Below are 23,570 nucleotides of genomic sequence, written 5' to 3' on the forward strand. Positions count from 1 at the left end.
TGACCTGCCCTGAATTGACCCCGTCAGTCACCTCCTTTTTGCTTCCTGTCACCCTTTGCATCCAGATCCCCCTTTTTCCTTCAGCTCTTTCCTCCTCCCCCCCCCTCCGATGAGGGGAGGGAATGCTCTGACCTCTGCCCGCCCTCTGACCTTAATCCCTCCCTGAATCTGCCCCGATCATGATCAAGGGCAAGTTCATATTTCGCGGAACCCGGGTCTTTTCAGAAAAGACGGAGTTTAGCCCGATTCCCGATAACCCACAGTAAGGGGCATTTCCTTGTGCAAGCCTCGACATGGATTGTGACAGAATCGGGCTCAATATGAACTTCACGTGGAAGAATCGATTTCAAAACCGGTTTAAAAGGTAGTGTGAATGGCCCCTCAGATTGAGTCTATCCACCTGTTCAACAGTCATAATACCATAATACCTACTAGAGTGCAGCATGATGTGAACAGGTCCTTTGCCTTTGCTTTGGCGGGGTACAGACGGGCAGGGGAAGACGTCTTGGAGGTGTATTCTGCTGAATACGGAGCCTCCAGACCACCCGCCCCGGGGGCGTGGCTCAGGTGGATGGGGCTTCCACATGGGGGGCAGTGAAGACGCCTCACCTGGGGCCGTTTCTGACCCGCAGTTTCCATACCGCCGCCTCGGAGGACGCTGCAAAGAGAGAGGCAGCTTCTGCACGGGTGGCCAAAAACGGGGCTTGTTTTTTTTCTTTTGCCGGCTGGCGGATGCGCAGCTGCGAAGCTCAGCACCGGCGGCAGAAAGCCTATGTGCACATTTAAAGCGCCCAGGCCCCTTTAAACTTTTTCCCTCGCCCTGCCCAAGAACAATGGTGGTCTCCTGCCAGCTGGTGATCAGCTGGTGTTGGCATCCTTGTCCGCTTGCACTTTGCCAGTGTCACCAGCATCATGGATGCCTCCTCTCCTTTGGTCCCCACGCTCTTGCTGAATCTGCAATGCACAGCCACAGCTGTCGCCGCTGCCACCGCTGTCCCCCTGCCATCCCCCACCACCTCCCTTGTACATATGTAAATATTTACAGTTTTAGGGGTTTTTTATTGTTAGGTGAAAATGGCACAGGAATGTGTGTAGGGGTTCACTTTAAATTCCAAACTTTCCCCAATTCTAGCAGCGCATGCGTACATGTTGCTCTAGGGTTAGGGTTAGGGTTACGAGCATTAAAATAGAGTGCAGCTGTGCTGCAGCTTCCACATCTGCATGGCATCTGACGCTCTAATTAGAGCCTCGGTGCAAACTGCGCATGTTCCAGGACCCCGACTCATTATGCGATGCAGCAGACACAGAGCTTTTAAATGGGCAACTTAAATTAGCGGTGTAACAATTCTGGCGTACCGGTGCAGCAGCTTATAGACGGAGCTGCGCAGCTGCGCAGTATATAGAAAAGAAGCGGGGAAAAGCAGCACCTTTTTAATGCCGCTTCTTCCTGCTTGGGGCGTGCGGGCGGCGTGTTCATGGCGGCATTCAGGTAAGGGCCGTCTGAAGGCTATACCTTCATGATGTCATGAACACACCCCTTTTTGCCCGTCTGTAACCCACCATTGTCTCTTCCCCTCACCAATTTATTTATTAATTAAATGATTTCTGCTGTATCCTTTAAAACAGGATTTCAAGGCAGCATCCAATATAAACCATTTAAAACACTTCCAGATTTAAACAGAATAACATGTAAAACAACTGAGAACTAGTCCTCTTCTAAAATCCAGTTTGAAAGTAGTAAGGGAAACTGGAGCACATGAGGGAAGACAGGGAGGAGAGAAGGATTTGTCTGAATCTATTCACCTTAATTTCATGGTTATTAAGACACATTGGGGTATCAGGATACACAAGGCCTTAACTCAGAATGGTTCAGCTCAGTATCATACTGAACAATGGTTAAGGAAACCCAATATAGTGGTTTGCTTGTTGTCTGTACTGACAATCATAGTTTGCGACTGGCCAGTGAATCAAGAGAACCCGTTTCCAAACTTTGGCTTGGAATGATGTCTGCACTGTTGATCATAGAGATAGCTACTGCCCTGTTTCACTGGGCCTTGAGACTAGAGTGTGGAGCTTGGAAGGTTAGGGCAGTTCAGGTGCTGCTCTAAACAGTATCTTGGAGAGTCAACAAAAATTGGAACAAAACAAATTGTCATTTGAAATGATGTCTGAATTAAGCCACTGTGGCTTAACCATCTGTCAATGAGAAAATCTGGCTGCAGGAGTCTAGCACTGACTAGCAGATGGCATTCTTAGTTTCACGTACCTTGCTTTTGCTTCTGTTCCCCTGGTTTATTTCATCATATATTGTAGCCACATGGTCCAGTAAATGCAGGTTGCAGAATGAATGAATTAGTCACAGGTATGTGTTCTAGGTATGAAAACCAGCATGGTGTAGTGGTTTGACTACAGCTCTGGAGAGCAGGGTTTGAATCCCTACCCAGCCATAGAAACCCACTGGGTGACCCTGGGTAAGTTGCACTCTCTCAGTCTCAGAGGAAGGCAAAAGCAAACCCCCTCTGAACAAATCTTGCCAAGAAAACCCCGTGATATGTTCGCCTTAGCGTCTCCATAGGTCAAAAATGACTTGAAGGCACATAACGAAACAACAATGTGTTGCAGACATCAGATCAGTATATGGGGACAAAGAAGCAGTTGGTGATCCTGTTTTTGAAAAAGTAGAGGCTGGATGTAACTCTGGTATCTCCCCTATGTTTACCAAAAACACAACCTTCTGGATGGGCCACAGCTTGCAACTGTAGGTACTAATTTTCTGTATGGCCTAATAAACATAAAAAGCCCACAGGAATCCCATTTGGCAGAAATAGAGTCCCGGACCCAGTAGGTTGTATGGACTGCAACAGTTGTTTCCAGGTATATATAAAAAAGCTGGTGCTGCAGAAGCACCTTATAGTGAGCATGACTCTTTTAGTAATTTGGCCTATGGCTGTTTGAAGCACATTTTGTTCCCATTCATTTAACCAGCTTGGAAAACCTATTTTTAGCTACAATCAGTTAAGATTTCCTTTATCAAGTAACTATTTCACTAAAAGGATCATTTACAAGTTTTACTGCTATGCTATAGCAGCAAACTGAAAATAACTCTCTCCAATTCTGCTATCAGGGTTTAATGCCAGCCCTGCCAAATTCAAAGAGGGTACACTTCTGCTGAAGCTGCAGAAATCAAAGTTCTCTTCAAGCCCTGTCAAGATATTCCAAAGAGGCACAAAGGCATCCACTCCATGTAAATGCTACGTGTCTAATGATTACAAGAAGATAACCAAGAAGTGTGCAGGGTGGCCATTATTATAGGAGAACCGTCTCCTGTTGTTTTGGATATGCCTGGGCAAAAGTCTGATGTATTTTTAAAGCAGGTAGCTGTAACCCTGTGAAAACATTTTTAAACACTACTGGAATAGCGTAGTTTGAAGATCTGTATCTGTACTGCAAATACTAAGGCAGTGAAACAATTCCTGTTTGTACAATAATTACTGAACAGAACTGAAACTTTTAAACATGTTTCCAGCCCACGTCAAAAGATTTAGGAAATTGGCTGCTTCATAATAGCCTTATAGGAAATACCAAATGCAAATGACGCTTAACCTTTCTAGCACAGATATAAAAATGCACAGCAGTGACATGGGAAAAACTCATACTGAAACACTTTCTACTAGAGATAAGTATGCATTTTGTGCAGTTGACATTTTGCAACTTAGAGGGGAAAGGGTACTTTACTCTGCTATACAGGGTACCATCTTACCTTTTCTATCCTTTACTGATTCCACAACCAATTTGTTTGTGTGTGTGTGTGGGGGGGGGGGGGGGGCTGACAAGTGAAATTTGATTACTTCCCCTAATTTACCTGCTTAATCAATGCATATCAGGCTACGGTTAACATTTCAGGGAGTAGGACTAACACGAAAGAATTGAGAATTAATCCACTAGATAGATTATTTGAAACCACAGAGGATTTAACAGCTATGTATGATGTTTTCCCCATCTAGTGGGATTTCTAAAAAAAAAAAAAACCCAAATTAACTTTCAAGATTATCTGTCCAATAGGAGAAAGTCATGTGGTTTGGGGCCTCAGGTTTGGGGCCTCAGTGGCATCTCAATCTACATTTGAATCTGTTGTTTTCCCACCCAAATCACTGCTGTGATTTGCCAATGCATTGCCAAAGCAAACTGCAGTGCTCACAAGCAGTTCTCAAGAAAAAGAGAGGAACTTTTGAGGAGTTTTTAAAATACCTCCCCCCCTTGCATCAGACACAGAAGAAAATAGAGTGGCTGCTACAGCCTATTTGACGACAGCTGCTGTCTTTGCCCCATAGATGCGGGTGTATCCCGATTTCCTCAGCCAACACAAATGATTTTCCCAGTTACCCCTGCTCTTCCCACACAGCCTGGCTCAGAAGACCCACAGATGGTCAGGAAGTCACCGGCTCTATCCAGCAGTGGTGATGATGGCATTTTTATCCTTGTCTTTCACATACAGGCATACAGATACGTTGTCTACTTCTGAAGCAGGAGGGAACTTCTGCTGAGTTGTAGTGTACTGCCTTGCTGTATAGACTTGCCTGCCATCACTGTATATACCAATGATTCCCATACTTTGGGCCTCCATATGTTTTGGACTTCAGCTCCCAGAATTCCTAACCACTGGCAAGGTTGGCTGGCATTTTTGGGAGTTGAAGTCCAAAACACATGGAGGACCAAATATCCTTTGTGATTTGACCTCCCTACTAGAAATCATGACCCTATCTACAGATATTCAGACACATTTTTCTATCTGTAGGCACAATTTTTAAACACAAAAAAATCACACTCTCCTGCCCCTTGAAAAAACCCTACTTCTAAATTGAAACAAAGCAAAAGTGTAGCCCTTGAGCACTTCAGCAACATGGAAAATGGTACCAGTCTCTTCACAGCTTTGTATCCCACAACTAAGATTCTCTTTTTAGATCAAAATTACAGTACAAGTGTTCCCCTAATTTGACTAGTTATTATCTCCTGAAGTTCCAGTGACACTGCAAGGTAATAAGACACTGACTGCAGATAAATTTAATCCCATACTGAATCTATTGCTTACTTTTGGTGGTAGAGGTAAAGAAAGAAGAGAGAAGGCACAATATGTTAGCATTTCAGTAAACACACGGTCGGCCATGAGACATAAGCTTGAATCCTATCCACAATGCTATCCAGAGTAAACCCACTGAACCAACTGCTGAATGGCAGGTCAACATCTATCTTATTGATTAAATATGTTCCATCTAACTGAGGCTCAGAACAGCATTCTGAGGTTTATATAAAGTTTACCTAAAATAGATTTATATAAACCTATTGTCAAAGGTTTGTATAAACACTATGGATTCCCCATCCCACCCCCAGCCCCCCCCAAAAATGTCTTGGATCAGCCTTGGCTATTTCAGTTCATAATGGAAGACACCTGAAAAGCAAGTCTGCAATGGCATGGTGAGAATGGTTACAACTATGTTGGAAGATTATTCATACAAACAGCTTGCAGGAAGGGAATCTGCAGTGGCTCATATGAATGTTTCCACTTGCTTATTTATCTAATTGTACATAGGTTCTTTTTTTTTTTTAATTATATTTCAACACCATCCTTCAATCAAGTCCCCAAAATGTGCTTAAAGAAGCGCTCTGAAATAATACATTAACTACAATGGGATTCATAGCCTATGTCTCATTTAAGATTCCATGTTTCCAAGAACCATTAAAAAATGAAATAGCACACACTACTGCTATAAACTCGCTGTCTTTCCTAAGTTGAAAAGAGGGAAAAGGTACAGACCCAAAATAGTTAGGCTTCCTCAGAAATGGACTGATTCCAAGAAAGCAACAATGCGAGTCATAAAGAAAGGAACTTAGTGCTTCTACTGTCACATCAAGTAACAGCTGAAAACACCTTTTTTAAAAAAAGTAATTGCTAGTAAAACAAAGATTACCTTATTTCTGGAAAGGAAACAAGAAAACAATCCAACATTAATCTGGCCGATATGAACACAAGATAGGCAAGATTACATGGACATCTTCCAATCCTCACTTTCACACTCAGTTAATTGATAAATTCATAGATTCTGGAGTTAATTTTCAAAGCAAATCTTGGCATTATGGTTTCAGAACTACTGCTGAGCATAAAGATTTGGTTGCTTGTAAAGATGAAAGCATAAATTTATCATTGTAAGAAATATAAAAAGAGCATATATCAAGCCAAGAATATTTCCAGATCTAAGACAAGACAGCAAAAGAAAACATATATGACTGTCTATACTGATAATTCTTGTCATATCCTTTACTATACTAATACTATCTGTCAAGACTCTAGCCCACACCAGGACCCACAATTTGGACTTGAGAAGCAACAGGCAGGGATCTGACCTGGACCGTCCCTCCTTGTCATTGCCTACTTGCTTGCCCTCTCTTTCTCTGTAAAGAAGTGCCTGCTCCTCAGACTAGCTGGTATATCTTTATACAGAATTAGCAGTATGAGTCCAGCCTTTTTTTAAAAAAAGAGCAGGGAGCTGACAAGGAAGAGAACAAAAAAGAAGGAAGCACCACTCTCCAAGATAGCATCTGCATGTGTACAATGAGGGACAGTTATGAAGATGGTGGCAGCATTTTGCATTCTTTTTCCTTTCAAGGCAGAAGGAAAGGTTGGACCAACACTGGCAAACAACTAGCCACTATCCAAAACTCTAAGCTGTCTATTAATTTACAGCTCCATCTAGGCAAGGTACAGTGATCTCACCTCTTACCCCTTGTCTTAAATCCTCTTAGATGTATTAACTAAAGTTATGGGGTACTTTATGCCTCTGATTTACAAGCAAACTCTGAGTAGACATGTGCTTGACCATTGGTGTTAAGAGGATTTTAGATCCCTAAATGAAATGAGTCTTTTGTATATTGGCAAAATAGAACAAAGCCAAAACAGAAAGGGCTGGGGAAAAGGAACCAGCCATTCAAAAATACACACACCCAACAAAGAAGCTGGAATTTTCAGAATGGTTTTAAAGAAACTGAAGCTATTGGTGCATGTGTCCTGGGGCTGCCTCACCCTACACAAGTACAGCACTATGAATCCACTTTAATTTCCATGGCAACATCCTATGGAATTCTGGGACTGGCAGTGTAGAGATGGGCCTTTAGGATCCTCAGCTACGGAGCCCCTCTAGTGCCTCTGATCAATGTACAAATCCCAGAATTCTACAGGATGGAACCATGGCAGTCAAAGAGGTATCAAACTGCTGTAATTGTGTAGTGTGAAAGGGCCCTTTGCTTCTGTGCATAACTTTTAATGCAAGGCAAGGTGCTACACGGTTACTCACACTCTTTCATCATGCCTATGTCAACACAGCGCTTCAGCCGACAAGCCTGGCAATGCCGTCGGTTGTCTTTGGTGATTTTACAGTCGCCATTGAATGGGCACGTGAACATTGCTTTCCTTTTCATGCTCCTCCTGAAAAGAAAGGGACAAATTTTATCTCTTTGGTTTGTTCACTGTTAAAAGACATAAATCAAAAGACATAATCCAATCTTTTGTATCAAAATATTTCTGGAAGACAGTCTGGTAAATATGCATACAAAATCAGCTGTACTCAAATCAAACAACATGCATGTACTTACCAGACAAAGTATAAATAATCCAAATGTAGCTACTGTTCTGTTTCTAGGAAATATGGTTATTTTAAAAACCGACTCTGTTATTATACTTCGAAGACACTAACAATTTGTATGTCTCTGTGGTTCTCTTTCTAAAAATCACTTAATATTTTATGGACTGCTAGAGAAAAACATAGTGTTGTTGGACAGTTTGTACTATAAACAGGAAAACATTAACCACAGTTGAAATGGCTCAAATAGCCTTGCCTAAACCTGAAAAACTATCCAAAAACTGGACAGAAGAGACAAAAAAAGTAAAATTCAAAGGTAAGCAACCAAAAAACAAAGACGTAGCATATGGAAATCCATGAACGTTTCTAACTACTTCATCAATCTCCCCAAAATAGCTCATAACAGCAAGATAGCATAAAGTTGTGGTATCTGAAATATGAAAATATTTAATCTCATGGGACTTCCAGGGCAATAACTTCCATCCAATGTAAAAAACAGGCTGAAAATGTGGTAGACTATTTGTGGACTAATTACCCTGGAAGATAAATAAACTAATTACAAGGGTATCTTCATCACATTGTCATGGCCCCATCCTACAGAATTCTGGAATTTGTGCTTCCACTGAGGTCCTCCGAATTCTCCTCTAAAGAGATCTTTTGCTCTCCTGAATTAGAGTACTAGGGCTCTCCAACACAAATTCTAAGTATATAATCAAACTACAGACCTAGGACTCTGAAGGATGAAGCCATGACAGTTAAAGAGGTATCAATTTACCATAACTATATAGTGTAGATATGCTCAAAGTAAGAACTAACAGGAGTATAAAGGTGTATAGATATTTTGTAGCACCTTTGAGACTAACTGGGGGGGGGGGAGAAGTTTGTAGCATGAACTTTTGTAGACTTTACTTCTTCAGATGCTTATGGTGGAGTGAAAGCCAAGTACAGACAGGAGTGCAGGAGTTTAAATGAAGAAAACTCTACACATTAATTCTACAGACTAACACGCTTATATCTTTACATTCTAGGAGTATAAAGGGGTGTGTGTGCAGAGGTATATTTAGATTTCAAGTGTAGCATGAATGAAATATAGAACTATGTTAATGATGATAATAGTGACCATACCCAACTATACTGTTTTTGAGGGATGCCACTACAATGAAACAACAGGTTCATACAAGCTCTAAATACTGTAGTTTCCTATGCGTTGAAATCTTTTCTTTCTATTTGGGAGAGTAGATAACAGAAGTCAAGTGTGCCTGGCTTGGCGTGGACAAAGGCTTGCTCATTCCCAGCCAAAGACTGAAATGTCCATGCAGAAGTGCTAAGCAAGGGACTTGATCAGATATAGTCAACTGCACCCTTTGTACAAAAGGTAGGGACTTTGACAGCAGCCTATCTGCCCCCACCATCAGCCATCTGATAATCAGCATGACCACACTGGTCTCAGCTGTCAGGATAATTCTGGATAGATTTCTATTGCTGCATCTCATTGGGGGCAAAAAGGGAACAGAATCACTTGCATTTGTCAACTGCCTCCAGAAAGATGAGCCAATGTGATATATTTATTTTTATTTTATTTGTATAGTGATTTGAGTGCTGGTCTACCACTCTGGACATCAGGGTTTGATTCCCCAGTCAGCCATGGAAATCCACTAGGGGATCTTGGGCAAGTCAAACACACTCAGCCCCAGAAAACCCCAGTGATAAGGTCTAGAGTCACCATATGTCAGAAATGAGTTGAAGGCACACAACTCCAGAAAGACTCCTGCTACTCATATCCACAAAGTATCATTTCTAATAAACAAAAAGGAACAGTGATCTATTGAAAAAAACTATTTTAAATGTTATCACTGTTCCTCAATCCTTATGTGCAGGAAACTGCAGCAGATTAGATGACTAAACCAAAAGATTAGGAAATACACAGCCATTCTACCAGCACAGCATTCATGCCTGTCTGCCAACTTACTATCTATGCAGAGAATATATGTACAACATGTACATATATTCTAAATGTAGAAGACACTGTAATTCTCACTTATTCTCCAAACATAATTATGCAGACCCATTGCTGCCCTAAGATAGTTTATTAGCAAATAAAATCCCCTGAAGTCAAATGGTGCCTTCAGTTATAAAAAGACACACCTTGCATTTATCTTCATCAGTGAAGCTAATACCTTGGACAGTACCTCAATGGTCTTATCCAGGGGTAGGCAACCTTTTTGAGCTGGGGACCGGGTTGCTGTCCCTCAGTCAACTGGGGGGCCGAAGCCAAAAAATAAATAATTAATTTTTTTTAAAAAAATTAAATATATAAATAAACCAGGACAAATGTAGGACACAATTTTCAAATGGAGGACACCTTTTTTTAAAAAATGGAGGACACGTGAAAAAATTTGCTGATTTTTTAAAAAAATGTTAATATAAATGCATGTTTCTGAGGCTTCTATAGACAATTGCCCCCCAAAGGCCCCAGCGGCAATCAGCGGCAGGACCAGGCTGGGGCCAAGGCCTCACCGGGCCGCATCCGGCCCGCGGGCCGTAGGTTGCCTACCCCTGGTCTTAACCAATCAAAAAATTGAGATAAGAGACAGTAGCACTGGTCTAGAAATGAGGAACTTCTCCTCAGCCCAAATAGAGTAGTACAATACTGTGTAACCCTGAAGGAGGAATACTTTTCTTCACTGTTACATGAAAACACTATGCCGTCATCCTGCTTAGTTCTTTTTTGTCCCATGTGTAGTCTTATGCACTTGTACCCCCAAGGCCTGCTGACCAGCCATTTGGGGAACACATTTCTTTGACTGTTTAGAAGTCTAGTTGCTCAAAAGGGGAACATGCTTGAGAATGGGATTATATGCTAGTTTAGTACAACACTCTGCTGGTGGCTAGTGTGAAACTTACTCCAATTTGTTTTATGCTTTTAGTACACAGCCAAAACAGAATCCAAAAATACTCTACAAAACAATCCTCCCTGTTTTATTGACTATGCCATATGATGACAACAAAATTACATGTTGATGAGGAGAGTAGGCTTCCTAGCCATTGCAAGACAACAGAGACAACTGTTTGTTTCCATCCCTCCCAAGTACATTTTTATCTGCCTACATATTTACTATCCCAGATTCATATGAATTTACAGCGCTTTATAAATAAAGGTTAATAATAATAATAATATGAAATTTTATCCCACACACTGACTAAAACCTGAGAAAATCCAGGAATTTTTCCTTACATAGAATAACTGGGAGCAAACATCCTGTAGGATTGTTGTTGCTGTTGGAAATGATTTGTCATTGCTACACTTCCCTTTGAGGGAAGAAAAACCCCAAACCACCAGAAGTCATTACTCATTTCCACGAGTGTGCATCACAGAAATTAGTTACAATATCACATTTTTGAATAAGCTGAATTTTCTGGGCTGTTTTAAATGATAAACCCACATGAAGGACATTACATTTCATCTGTCAAGTTGAGAGCTTATTATGGCCTACACAATTAAGGTTGCAATCTTACACACACTTGCCTGAAACTACTGAACATTTACTGTACTTCTGAGTAAATATGCATCAGCCGGCTTTTCCTATTTATATGCCACTGTGAAACAGGGAATAATATAATTGCTCAACGTGTTTTCAGAAACATGGTTTGCATCATATACAACAAGTCACTGGGCCTTTCCACTGATTAGGAAGAGAACTAAGCCCCAGGATTCTACTTCCTTCTTCTCCAAACTTGTGTTCCATTATGTATTCCAAAGACATGCATCTGTGCTCCAGTTCCTTCTTCAAAACCATACATTAGAAAGCAGAGTTTTCAACTCACTTGACAATACATGCTAAATTCTGGAGATCTCCCGAGTGACATCTCACTGTAATGAAATACAGTTGACCCTCCATATACACGGATTCTGCACCCATGGCTTCAACCAACCATGGCTTGAAAATATTCACATACAAAAATTCCAAAAAGTAAACCCTGATTTTTGTCATTTGATATAAGGGATGCCATTTTACTACAAGATACTTTTGTATACTGATATTCCAGACTAACATGGCTTAAACTGTATACAACTGTACAGTAGTCATACACCAGTAGCCCATGGCCCCTGCTTATTTGCAAAATTCATGGACTGTTGCTCAACCTTAGTAGAGCGCCCAATGTCCCGATTGCCTGGACTGGAAACTGACTACTAAGTCCACAAGCATGAGGACTAGGACCTATTCATGAAACGAAACCAGCACTAGTATGAAACACATAAATAATGGTAAGTGGGACTTGGATACACATTTGCTATCCTGCCCCCACCAAAAGTGTTAACTTCTTTTTCAGAAATGTAAGTCATTTCCAACCAACCAAACTGTTGCTTGTGCTAACCTCCCTTGAGCACTCTTATCAAATATCATTTAAGCCTTTGCAGACTTAAGCCATCATTATCCACCCAGTAACAAACACACCTTACACATTCTCTACTTTGCAAATCAGGAATGTCATCATTATTTAACATTCAACTCTATTTTCTTGGAACTTAATACTATGGTAAGAAATTTTTTTAGATACCTTTCACTGCCAAATGGGAAATGAATCCATATCTGTTTGAAGAGAGGGCCTTGCAAAAGAGGCATTCAGGAAATTGTGGAGTCTACTGACGTAAAGTAGGACAAAATAAATAAATGAATAAATAAGAAAAAGAGGGAGGGGAGGAGGGTTGTTGGATTTTAGCACTATAGCTGCCATGTTAATCTGGAAAAAAAAACATGTAATCCAGCCTCTGAGTCACATAGGGAACAGCTTCCATGAAGCCTACAGCTAACTTCTTTTCCAATAAGGGGCATGAATACTTTTAGCAGCCTTAGGAAATAAGGCTGTTTTAACTAAGAAGGATAAACTATTCTTGTTGATTCTTAAAGGATGAAAGTCAGATATCCTTCATTAACAGAAAAGAAAATTGATGTCCCACAGATTTTACCTGGCCTTTATATCTTGTGTTCAGCATAATGCTGATGCCCCTCACGGCTAGAGAGAAGACAATGGCATTGTTTGACTTGAAGGAAATGTAGTGTTGAACCCCATTACAACTATATGGGAAGAGCACCAGCCTTCCCTCCCAAGCCCTGAACAGGGAAGAATATAGAGGGTCATCTCTATCATGTATATTTATGCCAGTGTCTGTTTTGGATGGCAGGTATAGAAACATTCCAAGAAATTTAAGGCTCTGCATTTTTGGTGCAGGAGAGGTAGAGGATATTTCACACTATTTACTCTATTCCTAGTTATATCAAAACCCCAGGAAGACATTCTTGGCACAGATTTTGGCTTCCTTAGAGGGTGAGAGCTCTTATGTACGTGAAAAAATGCTGACTACTGTCAGACTGTGACCCATATGTCACACATAAAACAGCCTTATTTGCGAAGGCTGATAAAAGTATTCATGCCTCTTATCTCAATAATATTGTTATTGAGTATGCTGGGGAATTCATTGATTCAGTTTTTTGTATGGATGTAGCTGTATGTTTTGTTTTACTCTGTTTTTAAGTGGATTTGTAATGGCTTTTAGTCAAATACAACAAATGACTGACAGGCAAGCCTTAGAGACACTAGGGCCTAGTGTCTCTAAAAATCTCACTGGTTTTGCAAGGTGTCTTCAAAATCAACACCATGTGCAGAAGGGAAGAGTGCCATGCTTTCTATAGAAGAAGGGCAGCAATCAACTCCCCTGCAAAAACAAGAAAGTTTATAGTGGTGCTTAAGGATTAACATGTTTATCTGGCATAAGCTTTCATGGACTGTAGCCCACTTTGATGCACCTGATGAAATGGGCTACAGTCCACAAAGTATGTCAACTAAAACTTAACTAATCTTTAAAGGTGGCCATAGACTCCTGTTTTCCTGGGAAAGAAAAACATGCCTGCTCCCTGGAAATTTCTCCATTCTTACACTCTTACCAAACTAAAAGTTGTCAAGCTCTTACATGAGCAACAGTTTGCCCAATAATACATTGGCGTATCAGCAATTGTCCAAGGTGTCAAGGGACAACGGAGTGTGGAAGAGAACCTAGCCTAACCTATTTGACAGTAAAGAGATTCAAAGAGGAGAGCCCTAAGAACAGGAATAAGCAAAGTGTGATACAAGGGCTCCTATGCTCCTGAAAAGGATTGTTGGGAAAATATTAATTAATTAAAAAACATTAGGAATGCCTCCCATGTCCCCTAGGGATGTGGGGGCAATTTAACCATGTCCCCTCAAGGCTGTTTTAGAGCCCAGGGTTGTGTTTTTTCCCAACCAGGAAGTATGTTGACTTTTGTACGGAAAACAGGCCTCCACAGGCCCCAATACAGCCTTGGGGAAGCAAAATACACAGCAAAATCCCTATAGACTTTGGTGGCATTTTAATAAACTTTTTTTAAACAGTTGAAGTGTACTGTACCCTTTCAACGTATGATGGGAGGAGAGGGGGGGTGAGAATGAACTCCAGGACAACTTCTTACTAAGGTTGCTAGAGTAAAAACTGGACAGGGCTCCTCTACCTTTAATGACTGCATAGAAGAGAGAATTTCATTAGGGGTTGCTTGTTAGCTGGTTGCACAACATGCAAAGCTGAAATGTTTTCTACATAATCATTAAAGGTTTAAGAGAGCCCCCTCCAGTTTGCAGTCCCGTAACCCTACCTAAAAGACTGTTGGTTTCCTCTATGTTTGTGAAGTAGTAGGGAACATTGTTGTTTCAAGATTAAAAAGCACAAACCTTAGCAGGAATTACTCATTGCTCCTTAACAAGACACGTATATATTTTTTTCAAACACCTTCACGGGAAGGATGAAGGGCAGAGAGATCAGTAAAGTCTTTGAATCATGTTCAGGAGAGGAAAATGTCCAGAGGGGTAAAGCAATTATGAGACAGGCATCTCATTTCCAACAACCTTGTTTGGTCTCAAGATGTCATTAGCATTGCTTTCAAACAAATAGCCTCCTGCAGGTTTCTTCCAGGACACACCTTACTCAACTGATATTTTTCACCCACTTTTCAAGGTCAAATAATGCCGCTGGGTTTTCTGGGTTTGACCTTGTCCATCATTCATACTTCTGACATTCCTTCAGCTACTAGAATGTCAAGCACAGCAATTTGTATTTACCATTAGCAGATGTTTTCAGGGCAAAAAAAACTTGGCCTGGAGTCATAAAAACTTCTACTTCCTTCGCAACTTATTGTGCCATATTTACAGGGCAGAACTAGGTGTTCCAAGAGAAAGAGCAGCAACTGCCACCCCACGTCTCTCCTCCTCCTGGTGATGTCAGCTGTAATACAGTACATCTCATGGCATTATTATACTCTGAATTTCCTACCTGTTTCCTGTATCACTGGCTGACATGTCAAATCACGTGTTATTTTACACTAGATGTTAAACAGAAAAATAATTATTATTATATTTATTTATATTCTGCTCTTTCCCCAAATCTGGGACCTAAAGTGGCTCAAAATATTAAAAGAACAGTACAGTTAAAAACATACAAAAGTAATACAGTAAAATATAATTAAATTATTACAACATTAAAATATTAAAAAGGGGAGAAAGGATGCTCCCAGAGACCAACAACATACTGTTTCTGTTGAAAAGCATTCTGCGTGCCCTACATGGTGTTCAGTCGTGCATTTATTTTTATTTATTTAGAATCATAGAGTTGGAAGAGACCTCCATTATCTATTTTCAGATTTTTTTCATCTTCCTTCACCACATGCATCATGTCTACACTAGTGGGGTTATCTTGTTGGCAGGGATTGTGTTTATTGCTTCTACGGTGCTCATTTGCCATAGGCACTAAGTATCAAATGAAGTATTATTTGCATCACAGATTAGGATCAACCCATTCTTACAAACCTTGCTTTTCACAGTTTACGTGGCAATAGAGCAGAGCTTCCCTGGTATTCCCTGGTACAGACAGCAAAGAATCTCTGAAAGATTACACTGGGCACACTAGAAAACTGGAGATGGGGATGGGAAAGCCCATTCCATAGTTGTGGAAGACAAAATCATTTAAAGCAATGGGGTAGCAATGACAATTGAAAGTGGTTGCAACTGCCAACACTCACAACTTAAGAAACAGGGATTTACCTTTCAGTTTTGTTTATGGTAAGTTGCTGTTGTTACTGTAAAAGATGGAATAGGCGTATTTCAAATAAATAAAGCAGATGGAGAATAAGGAACAAATGAACACATTGGTATTTAGAGATGACTGGGAAAAGAGTTTGTTCCCTCAACTTGTTTTATCTCATCTCCTCAATAATAAAATGAAGCCAAGACAGAGTCTATAATATGTTTTGCGGCAAACTTCTTAAAAAATGAAACAGGCAGGATACAATTGCAGAATAGAATAGAGAGATCTTACTTTAACTATACAATTTTAAAAACGATTATAAAGTAGCTGAAATAGCTAGAGTGGTACACCTGCTCTTTCTGAACCATATCTCCCTCAGTGTCTGTATTGGTAATTGGAACATTTAATTGAAGTTATCTCTACACTAGGAGATGAAATGCGGTTGACTCAGCCAGAGGATGGTGAAATGTTGTGTATAAAGAACTTTATACACAACAAAATCAACACAGAGTTTGCAACACAAATATAGTTTTTTTGGTGGGTTTTTCGGGCTATGTGGCTGTGTTCTGGAAGAGTGTATCCCTAATGTTTTGCTTCCAGAACTCTTCCAGAACACAGCCACACAGCCCCAAAAAAACCCTCAGAAAAATATGGCTGCTGGCCGTAAAAGCCTTCGACTTCACATTTTCCACACAAAGTTTGAAAATACTAATGCAGTCATCCAAAGAAAATAAAGACAAATAGGGTATGAACTAGACAACAGTACAGCATGCTCAGGTTCTGAGTATGTCCTGGGGTTGATTTATGTTTTAAAATAATACTCCCAAAGCCTTTTCACACTTGTATTCTGTTAGCATTAGCAACTACAAATCTATACAAGATCATAGCTCCTCTGTGATTGGGAAAAAACAAATCACAAGTTGCCATTTTATATTTCACAGATGAGTCTCTAATCTTATGAGAGTCTGAAGTTCCACACTTGATCATGTTAAGTGGATCAATCTCCTCAAGGTGCTGCTGGATGGAACACATTCTCAGCTTCAAACATGTTAGAACTGCCTACAAGGTATCTTCTTTGCAATATTAATCTGATTTAGCAAAGAAAATAATAAGGGAGATGCATACCCATGAATAAGATAACTGGTGCTGTGGACACAATTAATTGCACAACTGGACAATTAAAGATAGTAACTGGAAACTATTTGCATTTTAATCATGTCCTAGACACGTAAGAGTTGGCTTTTTAAAAATATAATAATAACTTTATTACAGCCATTTGGCCAGCACAATTACAAAATTCCAATTTAAAACATAACATTTTTATACCATAGGTTCATGTACAGGCAGATTGGAGAGTATAAACAAATGATAGTTTATAAAAAGTAAGGATAAAAAGTAAGGATAGGCTTTTTAAAAATAATATTCATTGAACTGTCTATCTGCCCAATTCCCAATTCCTAATCAGATACCCAAAGCTATGAACTAACCAATCTACCTGCTGCTATTCAGTGCTCAACCTCTAGTTGCCATCCTTCTTTGTGGAAGCCCATATGCATAGCATACTGACGGGCCACAACATATAAACAAACATCACATTTTAAAAAGAGACCATATATGTCCAAGATTCAGAAGGACATATGTCCAGTGGAGTCAGCAGCTATCACAGACCATGGGACTGTGTCAAAGTGGAAGAGGAGGACAGAGAAAGAAGAATTATACACTGATCTCCATGGCTTGGGGATTCTGAAAGTGACTAATATCTGAAAGGGTGCTAAATCATTAAATATGTGGATGAGTTACATATCCATGGGGTTTGCTGGATGTTCTAAAAGAGGCAACAAAGCTGGCTTCTGCCTCTTTAACACAGAGTCAGATGTTGGCGGGGTGAGGAGGGTATGGCTCTCCACTCACCTACATCTGAAGTTTTCTGAGTTAAAATGCTTAGGTGTAGAATCCTTGAAAATGGGCTAGGTTGGAGGCTAATGTACAGGCTGCAGCTTGTGAAGGGAAAGGGGGAATCAGGAGAGAGGCATCTTTCCCTTTCTTTATTTTCAAAGGGTGAGTAATTAAGAAACTTTCAATTATACTGGTGAAACTTCATTTCAATAAGAAACTGGTGGAATGATGCTGGGATAGCTGAACAATAAACAGGAAAAAAACCCACAGGTAAACAGTTCAAATGCACTCTTAGGTAAAACATCATAAAACTAAGGAAGCAAGCACTGTAAGTTTCTGAAAGTTGCTACACAATAAATTTCTGAAAAAGGTTTACAGCTAATGTTCACAGCTAACCTGTGAACAATTTTTTTCCCTATCTACTGTGGGACACCACCAGAGAAGGGGGGCAAGGAACCATTTCACCAGCAAGGAAAAGGGTTCAGCTATACTCAAACTCTTAAATACCCAGACAATCTTTGGGTTAGAATTTTACAAGCACAGAAAAGGCAAGGCAGGAACATGGGGGAAGAGAATGGGGGAACTTGGGGGGAAATTAGCAGGCAACAGCTGAATTTAGAAATATGGGATAATCAATTGCCTTAGCTTTACATGCACAAGCCATATTCTCATGTGCTCCGTTCTTTTCCTCCTCTGGTACAGCTATGTGGACCATTTCAATAAAGCAGAGTTTAGGGTTATATCCAAATGTAAACTATGGCTAATCCTAATTATGATAAGATGAAATAAGGCAGAAAAAAAAGGAATATCCATTCCTCTTGACACCTAGTTTAACCTTTAGAATAACAGATCTGTGTGTGCCATTTTCCATGGGGGGGGGGGGCATAAGAACAATATGCTTTCAAGACTAATTCAGAAAAACAATAGGAAACTGGAGATCTGGGAAACACCTCCAAACAAAAAGATCCTCCTTGACTAGATCTTTGAGCTTGGGAATTTTCAGAATAATTCTGAAAGAATCATCCCAATTTTTTAAAAGTACTGCAAGTGAGGTAAGGGCTTTGCAAACTTCCCTCTTTACTTTCTTATGTGTCTATCAGGGAATATACACTTGAAAAATGAGTTACCATATATACACAACTATAGGTCAAAAATATTTGCCCCAAAATGGTCTCCAAAATCCTGAGTAGACTTATGCACAGGGCAATAGGTCCTTTGGCCAAGTCTCTCCCCAGCCGGGCTACCTCCGCAAGGGGCAGTCCAGTTGGGGAGAGCCTGGGAAGGGCGAGTGATCACCCTGGAGTCTCTCCCCAACTGGGCTGCCTCCACAGGGGAAAGCCCAGCTGGGGGCAGGCTGGGAAGGGCAAGCAATCGCCCTGGAGTCTCTCCCCAACTCGGCTGCCTCCGCGGGGGAAAGCCCAGCTGGGGGCAGGCTGGGAAGGGCGAGCAATTGTCCTGGTGTCTCTCCCCAACTGGGCTGCCTCCGCGGGGGAAAGCCCAGCTGGGGGCAGGCTGGGAAGGGCGAGCAATCATCCTGGTGTCTCTCCCCAACTGGGCTGCCTCCACAGGGGAAAGCCCAGCTGGGGGCAGGCTGGGAAGGGCAAGCAATCGCCCTGGAGTCTCTCCCCAACTCGGCTGCCTCCGCGGGGGAAAGCCCAGCTGGGGGCAGGCTGGGAAGGGCGAGCAATTGTCCTGGTGTTTCTCTCCAACTAGGCTGCCTCCGTGGGGGAAAGCCCAGCTGGGGACAGGCTGGGAAGGGCGAGCAATCACCCTGGAGTCTCTCCCCAGCTTGGCTGCCCCCTAAAATCTGACCCTCAACATATCCATGGGTCATATAAAAATCCACATTTTCAGCCCCAAAAATTGACCTTGACTTACACACGAGGTCGACTTATAGACAAGTATATATGGGTCATTTAAACAACAGGAGTTGAAGAAAATGTTGCTTTTCTGGTTAACCAAGTTGTGCTGTAGGCCAAATGGAAACCTGGTTGCATGGCTTATGGAATGCAAAATATTGCAACCAGCAGTTTAACAAAGTAGTTATCTCTGTTACAGAGATACTGAAAGAAAAGTATCATGTTTAAAAGGAAAAGGTCCACTGGAACATCAACTTTAGCATTTACTCTAATCTTATGCTTGTGTTATTCCTACTTCCCCATTACAGCATCAGACACAAGTGAGTTTTCTCTTAATTAGTCACACATCATCTCATAATTATACCTGCCATTAGTCATCCACTTTTAACCACAAGTTCCCAGGAAAACCTCCTGCATCATCATTACAGAACTGTATTTTATGATAAGTAAGCACCTCATTTATGAAATATGCTAAACTATTCTTAACTCTTGGAACCTGATGGCCTACTGCAGACATAGCACACACCTTTTTAACCAGTATTAAGAGATTGGGATCTAGCTGTGCTCAGTACCCTCAAATCCTCCCCTGAATCCACAAGAGTTGGGAAATCCAGGCTGTATATGGGTTGCAGCAGTATTGTAAAGAGGAAGAACTAAAAGTACGAAAGTTTGGAATGTAATCACTAATAGTGTAGAAGCCAGCTATGGGCTTAACCAACAGATGTGTCCAGTTGGTACTCTAGATAAAAGAACAGGGATTATTCTCAAACAGCAAGCTAACACACTCAGACCCTTAATCAGAACAGTCCCACTAATAATAATAATAATAGTTTTTATTTGTATATTTCCAGCCTCTCTCTGCGGATTGAGGCGAGAGTACAACAGTAAATTTAAAATTACAATTCAGTTAAAATACATTCATATAACATAAAATCCAAAAAAAGGAAAAAGAAACTTCCTTAATGATAATCTTTTGGTGGTAAGCTGCTAGCCTCACAAAAGACTTGGTTTTCAGGGCACAAGTAAAAACTCTGATAATATACTGATAAATTAAAAGTCACATACCTAAAAAATCCTTTGCAGCCTTCACAGGTCATAGCATTAAAATGAAAGCCAGTAGCTTTGTCTCCACAAACACCACAGATACGGGGAATGTTTCTATCAAAGTCATTGGCTGGATCAGGAAAGGGTGGGCAAGGTGCCATGGACTCCATTTCTAAGATAGAAGTAAACAGGTTACAGTCGGCCCTTCTTATACACGGATTTTTTATACACGGATTCAAGCATACACGGTTTGAAAATGTCCCAAAAAAGTATAAATTTACCTTGATTTTTCATTTTTTATAAGAGACACCATTTTGCTATGTCATTATATTTAATGGGACTTGAGCATACACGGATTTTGTTATACACGGGGGATCTGGGAACCAAACCCCAGCGTATAACAAGGGTCCACTGTATTAACATTATCTCAGCGGTTTTCTCTGAAAAAGTAACACTCTAACAGATCTAAATAGCACAGTCTGTAAAAGCCCCAGCCCACTTGGTTACCAACCTTCTTTAAACACTTGCTGAATGAGTTAAAATCCCTTATTCAAGACAAATATATTTCTGATTTACAGTAAATTATAAATCATCCTCTAGGACAGATTTTCCTTTATTTTTTCATCTCCACAGAGGTGAGTAATCTACAGGAAGCAAAGACTGCAGCTAAAACAGGATATTTCTATCTTAGCCTTCAACCCCTTCCAAAAAAATGTTTGGATGGGGACACAACTGGATCACATTGTGTCATTTATATCAAATGAGGGACATAAGAGAAGAAAGTGTAATTCAAAGAGACAGGATGAAAAATATTTTCCTCCTAAACTATCCCATCTGATCAGGGTAAAGATAGTGTGAATTTCAATTCAGGACAGATTTGGTACTGAATGAACTAATCTGCCCTCATCTATCCCTAACAAAAGTACTAGTGTGAATGGGGATAATGTCTCCTAGTCTTCAAGGTCTTCAAGTAGTCTTTTACTACTTTTAAAGTAATAAACACCAAGTGATTTGTATCAGTAGCTTCACATTTACTGAATAGAATGGACGACAGAAGTCAGGCATATTTCAATTGAGTTTGGCAAAGTTTGTGTCCATATTTCACTTTTAAATTGCCATATGTAGGAAGAAGTGAAAGTGAAAGCTAAACGTTAAAGGAAAGGAACCTGGAATATATTTGGGAAGTCAGGTCTGTGTAGGGTTGCCATATCCCGCCGGGGGGCAGGACAATCCCGGTTTGGGCGGTGCCATCCCGGTCCCGGTCCGGTTTGGCGCCCAAACCGGGACGGCCCCGCCCACCGTGGCCACCTCAGCCCCCATGGCGGCTCCAAGGCCTTGCTGAGGCCTGGGAAGGCTCTCCGCGGTTGGAGCTCCAGCCGCGGAGACGCTCCCTCCCGGGCCCCAGCGAGTCCTTGGAGGCGGCTCTGCGGTCGGAGCTCCAACCGCGGGGTCCTCCAAGGCCTCCGCAAGGCCAGGGAGGAGGAGGAGGCCGCTTCCCCTCACGGCGATTGCCGCGATGAGGGGCGGCCCCCGCCTCCTTCCCGGCCTGGGAGCCGGCCGAGGCTTCCTCCCAGACCGGGAGGAGGAGGAGGCCGCTTCCCCTCGCGGCGATCGCCGCGATGAGGGGCGGCCCCTGCCTCCTTCCCGGCCTGGGAGCCGGCCGAGGCTTCCTCCCAGACCGGGAGGAGGACGAGGCTGCTTGGCACCGCGGCAATTGCCGCGATTCCAAGCCGCCCCGCGCCCCTTCCTGGCCTGGGAGGAGGAGGAGGAGGACAAGTTTTAGAAATGTAGGACTTTTTAAAAATTTCCTAGCCAGGAAATAATAATAAAAAGTCCTACATTTTCAAACCTTGTCCTACATTTGTCCCGGTTTGGAGGTCCTCAATTATGGCAACCCTAGGTCTGTGGGCCTCCTTTGGCCCTGCTGCTACATATTAATAAGTTTCCAAGTTGTGCTGTAACAAGGAGGCACAATGGGTGGCTGAATTCATGTATATACCGGCAAAGTTGAAACTAAAACACTACATGGTAGTAGTATCTGTAGTTCTATTTGTTTTAACGCAGGTCTGTCCCAGCTCCATCTAAAGCATGGGAGGAGGTGTTCTGATTTTAAACACTGAATTCTACCATCTCTATATTTTTGAAGCCTCTTTCCTCGTGCTCATAAAGCTCTTTTCTCCCAGTTGGCTTCTATTCAAATGCTGGAGCTCAGTGGAGGAGAAAGGTACTTGAAGCACAGGCCATGAGGAGATGACACTTTAGATTTAGTCATTAGCATATATCTTTCATTCCCTGCTTTATACACATGGTTTTACACAAAGGGGTATGCTGCTGTCACATGTAGTATGAGCCAAGGAAAGAAAAGATTAGTTTCAAACAGGATTCCAGATCCATGCCTTCACATTTTTCTTGCAATTCCTGTCCCATTACATTCAGAATATCGCTATCACTACTAGTCTGACTAAAACTAATGTTTCCAATTGCGCCACAAAACAATTCCTTCTTCCACTTAAATGGAGATTGAAAATTATCCTTGATTATGGACTTAACCTTGCTCCTTCATAACTAACACTGCCTTTCTGCCCCAATAGGAAATGCACTGATGAGTTGTTGTGTCAATGCCATGTCTACATTTGTACCAATAAGGGATAAGTTAAACCCTTTGAATGTCATGACAAGCTTCCATTAAAAATTCAAGCACAGTATCTGAAACACCTTGCAATCAAGCAATAACATTGTCTTTCCTGCTTCATGGATGAAAAGTCACCTAGAAAGAAACTGTTGCTCAGTTACTGTGTTTTCAGCCAAGAGGAGGACTTTCCAGAACATAATATTTATCACATTTTGCTTTCATTACTGACCACTTGCAAACAAGTGCTCTATTAAGCTTTAGCAAATGAATCTTCAGTTAAACAAGACCGTCATACAGTACTTTATTAGATGGGTAAAGGTGATCTGAAAAAAATGTGAAACTATTAAATCCTCCCTCCTCCTTTTGAGTAAGTGGAACATGAGATCTTAAAGCCTTATAAAGGGAGCAGCTTTTTG

General features: G+C 41.3%; 1 protein-coding gene across 2 annotated transcripts in view; it reads right to left on the reverse strand.

The window, feature by feature from the left end:
* LOC149322691 (vitamin D3 receptor-like) overlaps window positions 1-23,570 on the reverse strand; it is a 103,556-nt gene that overhangs the window by 33,577 nt on the left and 46,409 nt on the right. For both annotated transcript variants that reach the window (XM_089481646.1, XM_089481653.1), the window contains exons 4-5: window positions 20,544-20,694; window positions 7,347-7,477 (exon numbers count right to left, since the gene is read on the reverse strand). In XM_089481646.1, coding sequence (XP_089337772.1) covers window positions 7,347-7,477; window positions 20,544-20,694 — 282 coding nt within the window. The remainder of the gene's footprint in view (window positions 1-7,346; window positions 7,478-20,543; window positions 20,695-23,570) is intronic.

Source organism: Sceloporus occidentalis, unplaced genomic scaffold (genome assembly GCF_023333645.1).
Source record: "Sceloporus occidentalis isolate IW3139 unplaced genomic scaffold, rSceOcc1.0.p SCAF_1, whole genome shotgun sequence".
NCBI lineage: Eukaryota > Metazoa > Chordata > Lepidosauria > Squamata > Phrynosomatidae > Sceloporus > Sceloporus occidentalis.